The 18,552-nt window shown below is 38.9% G+C and overlaps 1 protein-coding gene across 2 annotated transcripts in view; it reads right to left on the reverse strand.

The window, feature by feature from the left end:
- LOC121865506 (low-density lipoprotein receptor-related protein 1-like) overlaps positions 1–5,811 on the reverse strand; it is a 163,251-nt gene extending 157,440 nt beyond the window's left edge. Inside the window, exons 1-5 of one of the 2 annotated variants that reach the window (XM_042365019.1) lie at positions 5,699–5,811; positions 4,723–4,845; positions 4,069–4,197; positions 3,655–3,768; positions 2,165–2,215 (exon numbers count right to left, since the gene is read on the reverse strand). In XM_042365019.1, coding sequence (XP_042220953.1) covers positions 2,165–2,215; positions 3,655–3,768; positions 4,069–4,197; positions 4,723–4,845; positions 5,699–5,777 — 496 coding nt within the window. In that variant the 5' untranslated portion in view covers positions 5,778–5,811. The remainder of the gene's footprint in view (positions 1–2,164; positions 2,216–3,654; positions 3,769–4,068; positions 4,198–4,722; positions 4,846–5,698) is intronic. The other variant, XM_042365020.1, reaches the window with a different exon arrangement.
- Between the last annotated feature and the right edge of the window lie 12,741 nt (positions 5,812–18,552).

The following is an 18,552-nucleotide window of genomic DNA, read 5'->3' on the forward strand; positions in this document are numbered from 1 at the left end:
TCATTGGTGGAGTCTTTATACAAATGGTCTTATGTTTTCCTTGAGTCTGACCAGAAATGTAGAACACCTAAACATACTTCATACACATTATCAGTTACCATGTCACTAATGTACTATATTAACTACAGGGTGAGATCTTTTCCTCTATATCTATGGATACCTACTAATACAGTACAGTACAATATCTCCAAATTAATTTTAATACAGGTACTGTAGTTACCCATGTTATAAACCATATCCACATTATATATATATATATATATATATATATATATATATATATATATATATATATATATATATATACACACACACATATATATATATACCGTATACAGCTACTCCTCGAGTTACGACTTACTTGACTTACAACCACCAGGACATACGACCGCCCCAATCGTACCAAAAAAATTTCAAATTACGTATTTTCGAGTCCCGACGTTAGTGATTGCGCTGCGTACTGACAAAATTTTCGTTTGTAATTCCCTTTAAAATGGCTGGCATGCTTAAAAGTGAGAGTTTTGTGGTGCTGAGAAGAAAAAGAGACATCCATTTTAGATTTTCTATGTATTATCTTCGCATTTTTTACTTACGACCAATTCAAATTACGACCTGGATTTGGGTCCCTAACCCCGTCGTAAGTCGAGGAGTGGCTGTACTGTAAAACCAAGTGATCCATGCAAGATACTGTATCCTAAATATTTTATTATACTAGACTTATGTGACCTCATTTGTTTTACTCCATATAATGCACCTTCATATACTGTATAGTACACCATACATGAAGAGTACTGGTATATACAATTAGTCTAAACAGTACTTCTACAACAAAACTAACCTGAAATCTGTACTGTATAGTTTCTCAGTGACTTATCCAACTCCTTATATTAAAATACAGTATAGCTATGGGTTAATCTACCAACTACTACTAACTATCTTCATCTTCAACCCATCATTCTTGTTTTCCTAGTCTTAATCCCGTTTCAATATTCTTATCTTGGTCTTACTCCAATATTCCTCTCTGTCTCATTCCCATCATTTGTATCTTTATCTTGTCACACTTATCCTAACATTAACTTATCAGTTTCAATATATTTATAAATGTTAGTTAAATGGATTACCTATACAAATCTGTTATATTTTTTTTTACAAAACCTTCGGAATAAAAAAATTGCTTCAGATGAAATATAATGATAATTTTCCCTAAAAGCTGAGGAGCTAACTTGTTTTACCCCTCTCTTAAATTTGTACCAAATCCTACCGTATTTATTTTAGCAAAAGTGATATAAAAAATGAGAATGGACAAAATATCTTCGTAATGGTCATGCTTTTTTTATTTTCTGCTTATATCCCTCACTCCTCTATGGTACAGAACAGTCCAGGTACAGTGTACTTCCCCCTAACAGGCTGGCCACAACAGATGGGCAACCAGGACCCCCTAACCTAATATATTTCTCATTTCCTCTCTACTTCCCTTGGCCTCTCCTTTTATCTCTGGAATATAAATGTAGAATTGTCTAATTTTGCATCTTAAAGATATCCAATAATTTATTTTTCAATCTGTTTCAGCAATAATTTGACTTTTTTTTCTTTAAGGTATTCTTTTCCTTATTTTCATTTACCGGTACTGTACTGTAGTTATTTAACAATTAACGTTGCAAATAATGTACGTACAGTATTTTTATCTCATGTCAATTTATAAGAATCTATCTTCTACCCTTTAAACAAATTCTATCACCTAAAAGTAGTTTCCCCAAAATTATAGTACAGTACTCAATACTGTACTGGTAGCATACGGCAAATACTTAATGAATACGTACAGTACTCTACAAAATAACCTTTTAATAGCGAACGCCATTTTTTATATGCTTTCTTTAATCTTCTTAAGGTTTCAAGTTTATATAAAATCATGATCAAAATACAGTCAGTGATTATCACTACCTACGTATGTCCTTTGAGTCATCCCAATACACTCACAACTATACCTATCATATATTACAAAGAAAATTCTATTGCAGGTTAAAATGAAAGGATAATGAACTATACTGTACTGCTACATAAAATTAAACACACACACACACACACACATGCAGTTATGATGCATATATTTTCAGAGCTATCATGATGCAATAAATATCAGAAAGCCACAGAGGCCACAACAAACCTTGCAATGGTGACTGTGTTGTTCTATATGTTGGGATATAAAGTGTTTCATCTTCACAGAGAAAGATGAGAGAAAAAAGTAGAATTAGGACCTTTCTCTTTATAATTATAATCAATTTCTTCAACTCACAATAACAATAAAGAGAGTTCAGGGTGTTATCTACATCTCTTCCTTTATACAGTGGGGTATGCTATAACAAACGGATCCTACTACGAATATTCCTATAACAAACGGTTTTACCTATAAAATTGAGAATGCTATAACGAACGAAACTCCTACAACGAACGAAACTCCTACAACGAACATAATTTAATTTTTTTTTTCTAATTTATTGTTTTATTATTACAAATATTAATGATATTCTTTATTTCAGGGGTTTAGATGCATATTTATGCACTTTTTTACAATTTTTACAATTTTATATTATATTTTTCAGTGTTAAGTGGTTGTATTTGGGGGCCTGGAACGGATTAATCCTATAACAAACGAATGCTATAACGAACAAGGTTCTAGAACCAATTAGATTCGTTATAGCATACCCCACTGTATACTGATTTGTATACTGTACTATACTTTAATGAAGGGTAATGATTTATTTTTCAACTACGCTCTGTAAAAAAAATAATGAGGCATAGGGTACTGTACTTTACTCCCTTGGGTATGGAAGCATTAATTAGAGCATCCTACCACACAAGTGTTCAACAGTACACTATTTAGTATCGAGCCCCATCTAACATTAACAGTGACATGGTTATCCCTCACCATTGTACAACTGATGACAATTTTTCTTTTACTACTCTTCTGACTCTTGAAATTATACATGATACATACTGTACTAAAATATGAAATAATCCTAGATTTCTCTTTTACTGCCAAACCAGGATAAGCTGACACTAGTGAAGCCAGACAGGACTACAGGCCAAGAGCCTAGTGTTTCTAGGACCTCTGATGTGGTTAACTCGAAGTTATTATGAAATTGGTTATACATGTACTGTACATACTTCCCATTATAATCCTTTCCTGAAAATGAAAGACTAGTATGGGAGGAACTTTACTACTTATGATGGATGGCTCATAGTCTTTATCACACCAACACATGATCATAAGGAACATGGTATGACTTATGAAATAACACTTCATTGTCAAGTCATATATGTTACAGTGCAGACTTCTTTGATTTAGTCTAAGTGGCAAATTTTGCCTCGCACGTCCTTTTTATTAATTGGATAAGGTCAAAACAGTAAGGTTAATCAAATTTCTAAATAGATCCAGTCAACAATGTCAGAGGTCCTCAGATCCCTAGGTTTTCAGCCCTAAGACATGTCTGGCTATACAGTTGACCAAGCCAGGCATCAAAACAATTAAACAGTTGATTCCATTACACAGTATATAAAACCAAAGCTTTGTACAATCGCTACTACGTATTTTTTTTACAACACAACCAAATTCCTTTTGAGTTTGTAAATTAGACAAATCACAAAGATACCTACCAACACAAGAAGTGCCATTAGGCTGTTGGCCCTCAGAACAGAAACACTGTGGTCCCTTTTCTGTAGGCTTACAACCATACTTGCAATCTAATGCCTGGCACGAGCTAGTATCATCTGCAGAAAAAATATATTTTGAAGTAAAAAAAAATATTAAATATTCATTGGGAACTACATGTACTGTACTTGTATCAATATAAATACCCCTAGTATACATTTGACTATCAGATTCTATATACAGGACAGTACTGTACTGTATATTTACATACCATGCCATATTAATCTTCATTACAGAATGTAATATCAATAATGAGTCAAAGTTATCCAGTAGCATGAACATTCAAATACAGTAATCTGAATTACTGGTAATTTCACTGATTTATATATGGTACAAAAAAGGAGCTTCAGGATACTTACAACAAAAATCCCCTTCATCACTAGAGTCAGGACAGTCCTTGGAGTCATCACAGAGGTGCTTTAAGAGTATACAGTTGATATCATTTTTACATCTAAAATAATTTAATGGGCACGTGTTGCCCTTTTTACCTGAAAAATAAATTGCAAAATTAAAAAAAGTGGTGACATGAATTACCTCTTGAAATAGTGGGAGGGATATACAGAGTGACTACTTACACCTTCCCACTCCAACAAAACCCTTGGAAATGTCTCACAGTATCAGAAGTTGACATTTAGCGTACGAGATTGATCAAGTCGTGAGCAATGCAAATCTATTCAATTACTTTTTGGTTGGACTGTGTGTGTGTAATGTCAAATTAAAGCATGTTTGCTCAATGATTATAATATTCGGAAATAGCTTTACAGGTTTGCATCTTGGCAGAAACTATCATTTATAACAAATATACAATCGTCAGCTACCTGGGAATGTTGGATAATTTATGAGACAGCTTATAATCTTAATCTTTAAAAGTGTAGTTGTGTAGTTCATTATTATCAAGTTATTTCGTAGTGAAAGCGAGTCATTACTCTAAGGCTTAAAAACTATGGGGAACACTTGGAAAAATACTTTTCACTAGGTTGAGCTTTAGGATGCATTGGATTTACTGCACTCACATGCAGGGTTGTCTTCATCGGAGGTGTCGCCAGCACCACAGTCAGCCTCGCCGTCGCACACCCAACCCTGGGGCAGACACTTCCCCGTTACATTACACCGGAACGTCCCACACGGAGCTTCGGCTGACATGAAGAAAATATACATAAGAAACTTGACTCACAAGAACTGGCTGTATGTTTCATCTGCCAATAGCTCACTCATTGTATGAGAATGAGTGAGTGTACTGTATGCTACTGTGCTATACATCCCAAACATTTTTTTTAAGGGGATTAGCCCACCCGGGTACAGGTTACTGACCCATATCGGGGCCTGGGGGGCGAAAATGTTGTTGTTGTTATAATAATAATAATAATAATAATAATAATAATAATAATAATAATAATTCATAGTAAATAAAATTTATAATAAAAATTAAATAATAATAACAATAATAATAATACAAACACTGTAATAATAATAATAATAATAAAGAACTAAAGAGAAAAAATAGTGAGCAACGATATATGTACGCTGTGCAGTCAAACTATGAGAAACAATTGAGACCTTGCAACTGTGTGGAAATAGGCAGAAAGACATATCAGCAACCTGGTACTGTACTTGGTCACAATTTTCGTGATGCCATATGGCAGCAGGGTCGACCATTAGACAACACATTATGCTTCCAATATCTTCCCAAGTGGTAGTACCTTTAAGCTCATCAGAATAAAATATCGCATAACTACATGTATGTGTTTGCTTGTACTACACTCTTGTGACATGATTTGAAGAGGCACTGTCAGAATCCGTGTCCTCATCATTCCTAAGCCCCCCCACACACCTTCCCTGGATGATAGGGGACGAAAGAACACCCACAGTTGAGGGGGCAAAGAACACAGTGCTGCGGAAAAGGATACTCTAAAATTTAGAGTCTAAATCGATGGCACCTATAGGGCAGGAAAAAAATGGTGAAAGAACAATTCTGGAGGAACTACTTACGACAATTTGGTGGTTCATCTGATGCATCGAGACAGTCTGGCGAGTAGTCACACCTCCAGATCTTAGGTATACATTTCATTCCATCACTACACCTGAACTCCTCATCTCTGCACGTAACTGTAGAGTAGGAAAAGTACATGTTTTGAGTAACATTAAAAACAATACAATAATAATGGATGGTTGAAGGCAGTGGGAAAACAACACAGGTCCCAGAGGAAGAAGGCCTGACTGATAGAAAAAGTATACATTTGTGAGATACAGTACACTGTAGCAGAGAAATGTACTGTACCGAGTACAGTACATTTCTCTGCTACACTTGCTCCACACAAACTAGCACTACAAGTGGGACCTTGTTATCAGATCAGGCAGTAGGTCTCTTTGATATTAAATCTTCGAAAACAGGAAGGGCATTACTGTACTAGCAGGACCTGTCTGTGTGGCTTTGTAACCCTCGCTGGTACACAGGTCGCACATTTACAAAGGACAAATTACATAAAGGCATCATTTAATTTGTAACAGTGGAAAAAACCAAGACAATGAAAAACAAATATATTATGGAAGATTTCTGCATGGCTACCAAAGGTTCCATATCTTGTAAACACAAAACCCATGAGAATTTATATGTACTTTAACAAATTATTATGGGTATTTTTGCCATTTCCAGGGGGATGATGGTGTATCCGTGATGCAGTTTTAAAGAAAAAATTATTATATTTATATATATGAATTTAAAAGACTTCAGGCCTAATGATGTTCCTATCAGATTTTATCAGCTAAATGCTGACTGGGTCATGTCACTTGTCACTCATACGGATAATGCTGCTATAAAGTGTTGAACATTTCCGGGCGACTGTCAAACTCACCGGCACCAACACCAAAACAATGTTATGGTCGGTCACATTTAAACAGACCTGCTGCCAGATGCATAGTACTGTACTATACTGTACAGTTCTAGTGATTCAGTTGACACTTGGATTTATTTCGCAAGGAGACAGTTATAAAGTAAAAAATAAATAAAAAAATAAATAAAAAATAAATAGAAAATAAGAATTAATTATTTCAGTAGTAAATATCAATTCCCTCATGTGACTAAAACAAAAATACAAAAAAAAAGAATATTCGTGAGCCTTGAAAAATGCTATCTAAAGTTGGAAGTCTCATGGGGAGTCGAATTCAAGATAGTCGAGGCAGTGAATTTGAACGACACGGGTTGAAAATCACTAGTTTATCCCTCTGACCAAACCTTGTAACACATTAGTATTCATATGAACAATAACCTCGACACATTACATTTCAATAATCAAACCTGAAAGGGTTGGTCAACAGCGTGTCAAGATGTTATGTTAGAATTTTGGTTACAAATCTCACAATAGAACTCAGGTTACGGTACTGTACTATACTGTAAGTACTTGACCGACGCTTTGGGTCGATGGAATTACTATCATTAGCGTGCGTCTGGTTGAGTACATTAAATACTTTAATTTTAATTTTTACTGCATTACAACTTTGAAAATGGGAAAATAGTTTAAAATTCAATTTATTTTGCAAAGAGCTAGTTTAAAAGTGATCATTCATAAAAGTATTACATAATAACAGAGGCGGAAACCGTGTAAAACTAACATCGCTATTCCGACATGGATGACACGTTGAAATTTCTTTTACTGTAGAGTAATCAACTGAACAAAAACAAGATTACGATAATTATGAGAACTCAAATATGGTACCTCGAGTCCGTAGACTGAGAGAGAGAGAGAGAGAGAGAGAGAGAGAGAGAGAGAGAGAGAGAGAGAGAGAGAGAGAGAGAGAGACTTCCATGGGTCTTTAGCCTTGAACATATTCCTACTTGAAGGAAATGCAAATAATGAAACAAATTCATTGACAAATCTATTTTTAAACTAGAGTTCACATATATTTCAAGAGGGTGAATGTGAGCACCATAATAAACGGGTGCGTGCGCCATCATAGAGGAACCACAGAGGGTGTGCCTTCTAGCGCCCGGGTAACATTGGGTAAATAAAAACACTAAACGGCAAAAACAAACAAAACCATATAATGTATTACGTGCAAAGACTCAGTTGCTAAGCTAACGTACTCAATTCACACACAAAACAATAATGATTAGTTACGCTGTTGGAAATACGTTCACAGTCCACATGAGTCGAGTATTTATAGTTCGGAGAATAACTGGTCTAATTTCCTCTCCTCAACACACACACACACACACACACATACTAACACTAACACACACACACACACACACACACTCAGTTGAAGTGTACAGTTTTGGGTCAGCGGTGAGGGCCACTCATCATATGTTAACTGGTAGTGAGTGATGGCGTCCCGTGCTCTTTTTGTGGTTGACACCGTGTTGCTGCTGGTGGTGATACTGACATGATGGTGATGGTGTTGTTATTGGTGGTGGTGTTGACATGATATTGGTGGTGGTATGGTGGTGTTGACATGGTGGTGGTGGTATGGTGGTGTTAACATGGTGGTGGTGGTATGGTGGTGGTGGTATGGTGGTGCTGACATAATGGTGTGGTGGTGGTGGTGTTGACATGGTGGTGGTGGTATGGTGGTGTTGACATAATGGTGGTGGGTATGGTGGTGCTGGATAGCATAGTGGTGGTGGTATGGTGGTGTTCACATGGTGGTGGTAGTATGGTGTCTGGACATGGTGATGATGGTGGTATGGTGGTGTTGACATGTAGTGGTGGTGGTATGGTGGTGTTAACATGGGGATGGTGGTGGTATGGTGGTGTTGACATGGTGGTGGTGGTGGTGGTATGGTGGTGTTGACATGATAGTGGTGGTGGTATGGTGGTGTTCACATGGTGGTGGTAGTATGGTGGTGTTCGACATGGTGATGATGGTGGTATGGTGGTGTTGACATGGTAGTGGTGGTGGTATGGTGGTGGTATAGTGGTGGTGATGGTAGTGGTATTGAGGTGATGATGGTGGTATGGTGGTGTTGACACTGGTGGTGGTGATGGTGGTGACCCTTCTGTTTTCTCCAACTAAACCACCGCCTCTTCCTCCTCCTCCTCTTCATTCTCCCCCCAAACCTCCTGTTCCTCCTCCTCACATTCTTAACTTCTTCCTTTTGTCCACCTATAAGAAAAAGGGGGGGGGAGAGAAAGAGGGAAGGAGGGAGAGAGGTGAAGGAGGGAGGAGGGGCTGGGTGAGTGGGGAGGAGGGGCTGGGTGAGTAGGGAGGAGGGGCTGGGTGAGTGGGGAGGGGGTGTTAGGTTCCCTCCCATGAGACTCCACTTCACTACGCCCTCGTGTTAGCTCCTGTTATCAATCTCTCTCTCTCTCTCTCTTTCTCTCTTACCTAGATCAGTCTCTCGCTTAAGTGAGAGACTGATCTAGGTAAGTGAGAGATATATTGACAGCTAAGTGAGAGACTGATCTAGGGAAGTGAGAGATATATTGACAGCTAAGTGAGAGACTGATCTAGGGAAGTGAGAGATATATTGACAGTTAAGTGAGAGACTGATCTAGGGAAGTGAGATATATTGACAGCTAAGTGAGAGACTGATCTAGGGAAGTGAGAGATATATTGACAGCTAAGTGAGAGACTGATCTAGGGAAGTGAGAGATATATTGACAGCTAAGTGAGAGACTGATCTAGGGAAGTGAGAGATATATTGACAGTTAAGTGAGAGACTGATCTAGGGAAGTGAGAGATATATTGACAGTTAAGTGAGAGACTGATCTAGGGAAGTGAGAGATATATTGACAGTTAAGTGAGAGACTGAGCTAGGTAAGTGAGAGATATATTGACAGTTAAGTGAGAGACTGATCTAGGGAAGTGAGAGATATATTGACAGTTAAGTGAGAGACTGAGCTAGGTAAGTGAAAGATATATTGACAGTTAAGTGAGAGACTGAGCTAGGTAAGTGAGATATAATAGGAGATAAAGACAGTTAATTGAGATAAAAATAAACAGTTACGTGAGAGAAACTGACCTAGGCAAGTGAGAGATACCAATAAATAAAGACAGTTAAGCGAGAGAATTTGTGAGGTAAGTGAGAGATAATAAGACAGTTAAGTGAGAGGCAATTAGAGATAAAAATACAGTTAACTATTTTTATCTCTCATTATCTCTCACTTATCTAACTCAATCTCTCACTTTTTCTCAGTCTCCACTTTTTCTTACGAGGAGGATTAACCCACCTGGGCACAGGGCATCGACCCACAACGGGGCCCGGGGAGGAGGAAGCAAAAAAATAAGAGTAAAAAGAAAAAACAAATTAGAAGAGAAAAAGATTATGTTAGTGCCAAAGTTGGTTTAGTGTAAATAAGATTGTGATCAGAAACTCTAAGGGGGCAAAAATTGAGCATGAATTGTGTGGGGGGGTTTGAGGTAAAACAAAGTTCAAGAAAATTAGCGAGTTGATCGCGCCAATCTGGAATAGGGTGTTTAATTATTTGTTCCAGATCATTAACTAAGGACTATATAAGAAAGACGGGAGAAAAAGGCGAAAACCGCGTAAGCCACATAGCATATAATTATCCGCGGGATCAACAGATGGCGTTAGTGTGCAAGGAGCAGGTCGTCTGTACGTCACCTGTTTGTTTACACGAAGACCGGGACATTTAACCATGAGTGGGCGTCACCATCGCCCGTGTGCCGTATGCACACGTACAAAAATAGATCACCCTGAGTTTGTGTTTCAAGCTTTCACGTTGCTATATAGCATTGATCATATAGAATTAATTTACTGTGTGATATTGTACGTGTGTGTGTGTGTACACATTAAGAATGTCAAGGCAAGGACGTAAAGGTAATATCAGCTCACTCAGCTGGTTACCATGGACACGCTTACCACAGGCGCCCCGGGCTTTTAGTAAGCCGCGTTGCCAACAGATGGCGTTGATCGGCGCTCATTGTCTCACGTTTTTTTTTATCGATAAAGGCAGACGCTTTCCCGTCTTTCTCATATAGTCTTGGCCTCCACTCCACCTGAGTCATCCCTTGCAGAGCCAAGCCACTCTTTGTGATGTACTGTACATTGAAATCCCCTAGGTAGAGGATCTCGGTGTTGGGGTGTGTGGATAGCAACGACTCGTGGCAAGAAGTGATAGTCAAACAGTTCCAAATAGTTGGTAGAGATATTTTGAGCCAGATGATTCACCTTGCATATTCTCTCATTTATCTCTCTTTGTTCCTCTCCCTATCTCTCACTTTCCCCCATTATTTCTCTTTCTCGTTATCTCCCACTTATCGCATACAATCTCTTCTCAGTTTTTCTTTCTGTATGTCTCACGAACCACACTGGACAGAGAGAGGAATGATCCATCTTTTAAATTTTTATTGCACACACCTCTCTCTCTCTCTCTCTCTCTCTCTCTCTCTCTCTCTCTCTCTCTCTCTAAATGAGCGAGTGTAAGTGTATAAATAAGTGTCACATGTTTGTAACTGTATCATGTGATGTTCTCAACCTTGGCCACACTTACCTGCCTCTGACGCAAACCTTGACTGCCTTCCCCTTCACGTGACACACACATTAGGAAGTGAATTTTATCTACCAGTGAGATTTTTTTGAGAGAGAGAGAAAGTGAGAGTGAGAGAATGTAGAGTGAGAGAATGTAGAGTGAGAGAATGTAGAGTGAGAGAATGTAAAGTGAGAGAATGTAGAGTGAGAGAATGTAGAGTCAGTGACTGTAGAGTGAGTGAATGTAGAGTGAGAGAATGTAGAGTCAGTGACTGTAGAGTGAGTGAATGTAGAGTGAGAGAATGTAGAGTGAGTGACTGTAGAGTGAGTGACTGTAGAGTGAGTGAATGTAGAGGTGAGTGACTGTAGAGTGAGAGAATGTAGAGTGAGGAGAACAGAGTGAGTGACTGTAGAGTGAGTGAATGTAGAGTGAGAGAATGTAGAGTCAGTGACTGTAGAGTGAGTGAATGTAGAGTGAGAGAATGTAGAGTGAGTGACTGTAGAGTGAGTGACTGTAGAGTGAGTGAATGTAGAGTGAGAGAATGTAGAGTCAGTGACTGTAGAGTGAGTGAATGTAGAGTGAGAGAATGTAGAGTGAGTGACTGTAGAGTGAGTGACTGTAGAGTGAGTGAATGTAGAGTGAGAGAATGTAGAGTCAGTGACTGTAGAGTGAGTGAATGTAGAGTGAGAGAATGTAGAGTGAGTGACTGTAGAGTGAGTGACTGTAGAGTGAGAGAATGTAGAGTGAGAGAATGTAGAGTGAGTGACTGTAGAGTGAGAGAATGTAGAGTGAGTGAATGTTAGTGATGGAGGAAAGGTATTGATAGTTGAGGTAGGTAGATTAGAGATGTTTGTGTGTATGTCTGGTGGTTTGGTTGGCTGCCAGATATTGTAGACAGTGGCACTAGTTAAGTCTATAATACTCTATTGCAGGTGTGTGTGTATATACATACATATATATATATATATATATATATATATATATATATATATATATATATATATATATATGTGTATATATATATTAGGGGGCAGGGAAAAAACACTTTTATTTGAGTTGCAGGCTGCACTTTTCAGGCATCGTTTGTATGGCTGTAACAAACACCTGTGCAAAATTTCATGCCATTTCATGCATACTTACCCTGCCGCATCGCGAACGACTTTTTGTCAACTTTTAGTGTATACCAAAAATTAGGTGTCATTTAATGTTTTCCAGGATAATGATAAATTTTACATGGGTGACATCGATTTAATTCACATGTTATTTTACAGGTACACCGTATAGAAAATCATTACAAGTTCAAAGTACGCAAAGTTCCCCAACCGCCCAGCCTTCCCGTTAAAATCACCCCCATCCCACCCCTTTCCCAGTCATCACTTTTATGCCTCTCTCGACCGCCTGAGTGCTGTTTGGCCACTTGGGCACCACTAATGGTGTTTCAAGAATGTCATTAACCTGTAGATTTGACAGAGAAGCAATGTAAGGAGGCTCAGTCTTGAGTTCATTCCTCCAGTTAATCATGGAATGATAGTTTTTTGCTTGCCACTTTAGTTTCGGAGTCACCACCTTTCTCATGTTGACTACAGGAGGCACATCCTCATTCCTATCTCCATCTTTACCCTCCTCATCAGTATAGTTTAACAAATTCTCGTCAACAGCAGCATCAGAATCTTCCTCCTCCTCTTCAGATCTGCCAGTGCATTCTTCCTTTTGCTGATTCTCCTCTCTAATTTTTCTTATCATTGAGACAGCTTTTTCTCTAACAGTCATGTCCTCATCTGCACACATACCAAGAAGAAGTTCATCTGTGTGGGCGAAGTATGCATTTCTCTGGACAGCCTTCTTCACTATCGTTTCCTCCTCACTATTCAGGTGTTTCATATATAGCAGGGACTGGAATACGTTCCTTGAGCCGTGTGTTACGTAAGGGTGTATCTTGATGTAAAACCACATTGGAGCACTGAACTTTATTATTGTAATGACAATTCTTTTCAACTCATGGCTGGGTCTCGATGTTGCTACATACAGCCTGAGGATTCTACTCCATAAGGTGTTCCACCTTGACACACAGGGAGGACCTGGCTCAATAGCAGCCAAGTCATCTTCAACAACACCTGTGATAACTCCTTTACAAATCCTATACAGGTATTTCTGATCCCAGGACAGATCTTTCTCCACTTCATCATTAAACACAAGGAAATCAGGGAAACTGACTGGCTGGAAGGCGACAACTGGAAGCTCAGACAAAGACTCCTTGATCTGCTTTCCAATGGGACCACGCCAATGCTCAGGACCACTTGGTTTACCATCATAGTGATAAAAACTGCGCGGAAAGGCAGCTCATTTCCGTGAAGCTGACATATGAAATAATGGAGCGGGTGACCAAGTAACATTTCAAGATGATGAATGACTCCATTTTCTGATCCTACATTTACATTGGTTCCATCACAACCAACACACACAATGGGCTGCTGGGTTAGATTTTTCTCCACCAGAAACTCGTGAATAGTTTTGGCAATCTGCTTTCCGTGTCCAGTCTTGGGAGTCACATGTGTGAGATATTCATTGCCAGGCTCAACCATGATGACATAATGATCTTTCACCATCATCCTCGAACTCCATTTCTCGGTCTTCTCATTCTTTATCATCACACGAGTGGCGGTCTTCTTACCATCAAAATAGAGTGACGTCAAATTATCTAAACTAGCCATCTCAATTTCTTGCCTCTTAAATCGGTATTTTTGTCTCGCATCCCGCAGCTTATGTGGTCCAATAACCTGACTCTTGTCATCCTTTGTGATAATGCCATAGTCAGTTAAGGCGGCAGTAGCAATGGCAGCTCCAGCATAATCACTAATCAAGTATCGGTCACAAGCGGCAGCCAGTGTAGGGAGTCTTGTCCGGTTCTGTGAACTGGTGTCTGTCAGAGCCCTTGGATCAGGGACAAAATCAGCATCAGTATTGACGAGAGGAATATCTCTTGAATCATCTGAATTATCCTCAACATAAGGAATATCTCCAGCTACCAGATATCTATGTTTTTGCTCAAGCTGTCTCCTAACTCTGTCCGCATCATGCTTCTCTCTTGCCGTCACTCTGTCCCACATCTTCGTCACTTTCATGTCAACCCCTGCAATCTTCATCTTCCTATCACCTCGCTGGTCAAGGAGAAACTGCACCTCACGTTTGGGAACTTTTATAACACAATTACATGCCAGGTGATATCCGTCACACTCCTTAACTATGCACCTCACATCCTGACAGGAGGCAAGGGGACAATAACAGCTACAGTACAGTAACACAACATTGAGAAATGAAATGAGAAAAGGCTGATAATCAATATAGACATAGCACCATACTCATCTGCAACAAGACAACTTAAATGAAATAAGAGATATGAAAAAAAGTTGATAAACACTGAACAGAACATTGCACCGCCACAGCGGCTGTTTGGCTAGTACTGTAGGTAAATTTAAAAATTTCAGTAGAAAATGCGGCAGACTAAACCTCGACATATCAGCTTCAAATTTGGCATGGAGTCTTAGATATGTATATGGAACAATGCCTGAAGAGTGCAGCTTTGAGCAAAATTTCACTGCCCCCTAATATATATATATATTAGGGGGCAGTGAAATATATATATATATATATATATATATATATATATATATATATATATATATATATATATATATATATATATATATATATATATATATATATATATATATATATATATATATATATCCAGCGACCATATTTAATATTTTGTGTGTGTTTGTTTGACTCTGTGTATTTGCCTGACAGTAAGTGTGTATGCCTGACTGTGTGTATAATAATAATAATAATAATAATAATAATAATAATAATAATAATAATAATAATAATAATAATAATAATAATAACAATAATAATTAACGGTTTATTGAAAGAGCTTGGCAGCCAGAAGGCTGAAAATATACAGTTACATAATTGGGGAATGGGTTTCGATTTACAAATAATATACAAATAACATAAATGATACAGATAAGATATATAATAACTAGATGGGGAAAAGCTCAAACTACAGTTCATTTCAACATAATGACAGTGCAAGAAGTAGTATTTACTGGGAGTGAATACACTGGTTTATTACAAGTTATTGATAATTTTTACAATGGTTGGGACTGGGCTGTTCTTATAGCGATCAGTTCGTGCACGTTTGGGCTGGATGCGGTTGTGGTGTTGAACAGCAATTCTCGGGTATTTGTCTGACTGAGTGTGTATGCCTAGCTGTGAGTGTGTATGCCTAACTGTGAGTGTGTATGCCTGACTGAATGTGTATGCCTGACTGAGTGTGTATGCCTGACTGTGAGTGTGTATACTTGAGTGTGTATGCCTGACTGAGTGTGTATACCTGACTGTGAGTGTGTATACCTGACTTAATGTGTATACCTGACTGTGTATACTTGACTGTAAGTGTGTATGTCTGACTGTGAGTGTGTATACCTGACTGTGAGTGTGTATACCTGACTTAATGTGTATACCTGACTGTAAGTGTGCATGCCTGACTGTGTGTATGTCTGACTGTGAGTGTGTATACCTGACTGTGAGTGTGTATATCTGACTGAGTATTTTCAGCTGACAGTATGATGTTGTTACCCTGGCAAAAAAGACGCCTGCTTCAGCATGTTTGAAGGGAAGTTCTTAAGTCAGCTGCTGACACCCTGACAACTCCTAAGACAAGGACATCTGACTGTGTGTGTGTGTGTGATAACTGCACTTAACCTACTTGGGTGGGTTAATCTTACACAGCAGTTTACACGTGTACAAGTGGGATGACCTTAACCACCACCACACCCTGTAAACATCTCCACCATTCCTAGCCTTAACACCTTACCTATAACCCCCTGCTACTGTCTACATGAGAAAACAGTTAAACTACCTCACATAAAATAGTCTAAATGGCTTCAAATAAATATAAATTGTTATTAAAATCATTACTTCCGGTGCTGTTTTATGGAGTTAAAATTATTATATCTATAAGAGGAATTATACCTGTACCTGTACTGTTGTTAATGAATAAATTACATGGGTTAAATTAGTGCACCTGTACCCGTAGATTTTTGTAGTGTTGTTAATGAAGAAATAATCGACTGGACTGATCCATTATTTTATTTAGCTCAACATAAAAACCTCAGATTTTAACCTACGCCTCAGATTTTAGTCTATATTTATACGGATATATAAACACTAGTACTGTACAGATTTAGGTATACAAAAGCTTACAGGTAGAGTTACATTAATTCCCCTGAGGTGTACATGGTGGTGTCCTGTGTGTGGCATAAAATAAACTCGTCTGGCTTTACCTGAATAAAATATTAAAAGAGACGTCCCCATAGTGAAGGGGTTAATGGAGATAGTCTATTAACCTCCTCGCTTCTTAATCACATACACAGAACACAAATACTAGTAACGACAATTTATATCTAAAAAATAATAATAAAAAATACAAATAAATAAATAAATCCTAAACCGCACAGCAAGTAAGTTATCCCCGCGTGTGGAGTAACAAACAGCTCTCCCTCCTTGCCAGGCCACACAGCCCAACTCTTGTTTATGGCCTTCGGTGACAGACGGACAATGTAAGGCGCCTCCATGGTTGCTGTATTAGGTCAAGCAGGAGGAAGGGAGTCAAGCAGAGGAGGGGGGAGGAGGGGAGCACTGGAGGAGAGAGAGGTCACATAAAACCTATTGACAGCTTAGGCAAGTTAAAGCCTCATTTGTGCACTCAGGATAAAAATAAAATAAATTAAAAACTCCTTCATAACTTAAACTCCACTTTAAGGGAAGATGAGGAGACTGGTGACTGACTGACTGACTGATTGACTGGTGTTGGGGGATGTTGTTGCCAGTGGTGGAGTGGGGGAGAAGGTACCTGGACACACTTAAAGCAGTGTCGGTCTATCGTGCACGCTGACTCGTAAACTGAACTGCTTGCCTCATCAATCCTCCCAACATACAGACACCACCAACAGCACGTTCTTGTCCACACATTTTAACCCACAACTCTTTTTATCTATGGGTCAAACAGACAAACACGCCTCCTAATATTTTCAGTTCAATGATATTTCTCTCCACTATGAGGTGTAAAACAAACAAGAAACTTTAAATATAGATCAGTGTGTGTGTGTGTGTCCTTGTTGTAACCTTCCAAGAATAGATAAAAAAAATTGTTACACTTAATTAAACACACACACACACACACACACACACACACACACACACACACACACACACACACACACACACAGAGAGAGAGAGAGAGAGAGAGAGAGAGAGAGAGAGAGAGAGAGTATGTCCAGCCTCGAGATAAAGAGTCAGTAATGTGTGTGGTTGGGGTGGACAGGTGGGTGGTAGTTAGGTGAATGGTATAGCTAGCTAAGTGGGTAGTGGTGGTGGTGGTTAAGTGGGTGGGCATTCCTCAAGGACACGAACAATTCTGGCATATAACACTGGGTGCCACGTAAAAATTTTGCCGCATAACAGGTCGACACGGAAAAGTTCTGGTAGAGACGTAAAAACACAAGACATTTTATTGGCAGTGTCACGGTGGGGAGCAACACGATAAATCTTAGTCACCAAACAGTCAGAGGCGTGAAAATTTTTGCCACGTAGAAGGGAGACATACGGAAAATTCTGGCACCCACCGTGGAGTGATGAGGGGAAACTTTGGCACTCCAGCACCGACTAGTGACAAGGGGGAAAAAGAGGACGTAGAATTACCTTAATAAAAGATAATCGTTTCCGAGGCTTTGTTAGGATACCCCCAGAACGATAGGAATACTCCCAGGACCTCCAGGATACCCCCAAGACCTCCAGGATATCCTCAGGACCTTCATGATATCCTCAGGACCTTCAGGATATCCTCAGGACCTTCAGGATATCCTCAGGACCTCCAGGATACCCCAAGGATCTCCAGGATACCCCCCTCCCAGAACCTCCAAGATATCCCTAACAAGTGGTACACAATGGGTCAAGGAGCCAGCGGTCTCTTGACATCCTCCACACTACTTTGCTGGTAAAGCAAAGGCGGTCGAGTTCAGTGTCGGCTATACGCTGCCTCCTTGTGTACTGGGGACTTATACTGTGCTGCATGACGCCTATGGGACCCAGTTTCTATTTCATGGTGATATAATGTACATTTATTACAGGTCTCAATATATTTATGTAGACTTGGAGTTTTATTCATAAATTTAGTGCACACTTTAGCCAAGTTAATGGAAATCGGTAAACATAAGAAATATATTGACTGACGACACAGGAGGAGGCAGACAAGAACACAGTACTTCAACACGAGACGCCAGTACAGTAATCGAGTTAGTTTAATACTCACATGACTTTCCTGTTAAAACCTATACGTTAACCTTACTC

The sequence above is a fragment of the Homarus americanus genome, unplaced genomic scaffold (genome assembly GCF_018991925.1).
Source record: "Homarus americanus isolate GMGI-L3 unplaced genomic scaffold, GMGI_Hamer_2.0 scaffold25483, whole genome shotgun sequence".
In the NCBI taxonomy this organism is placed as follows: Eukaryota; Metazoa; Arthropoda; class Malacostraca; order Decapoda; family Nephropidae; genus Homarus; species Homarus americanus.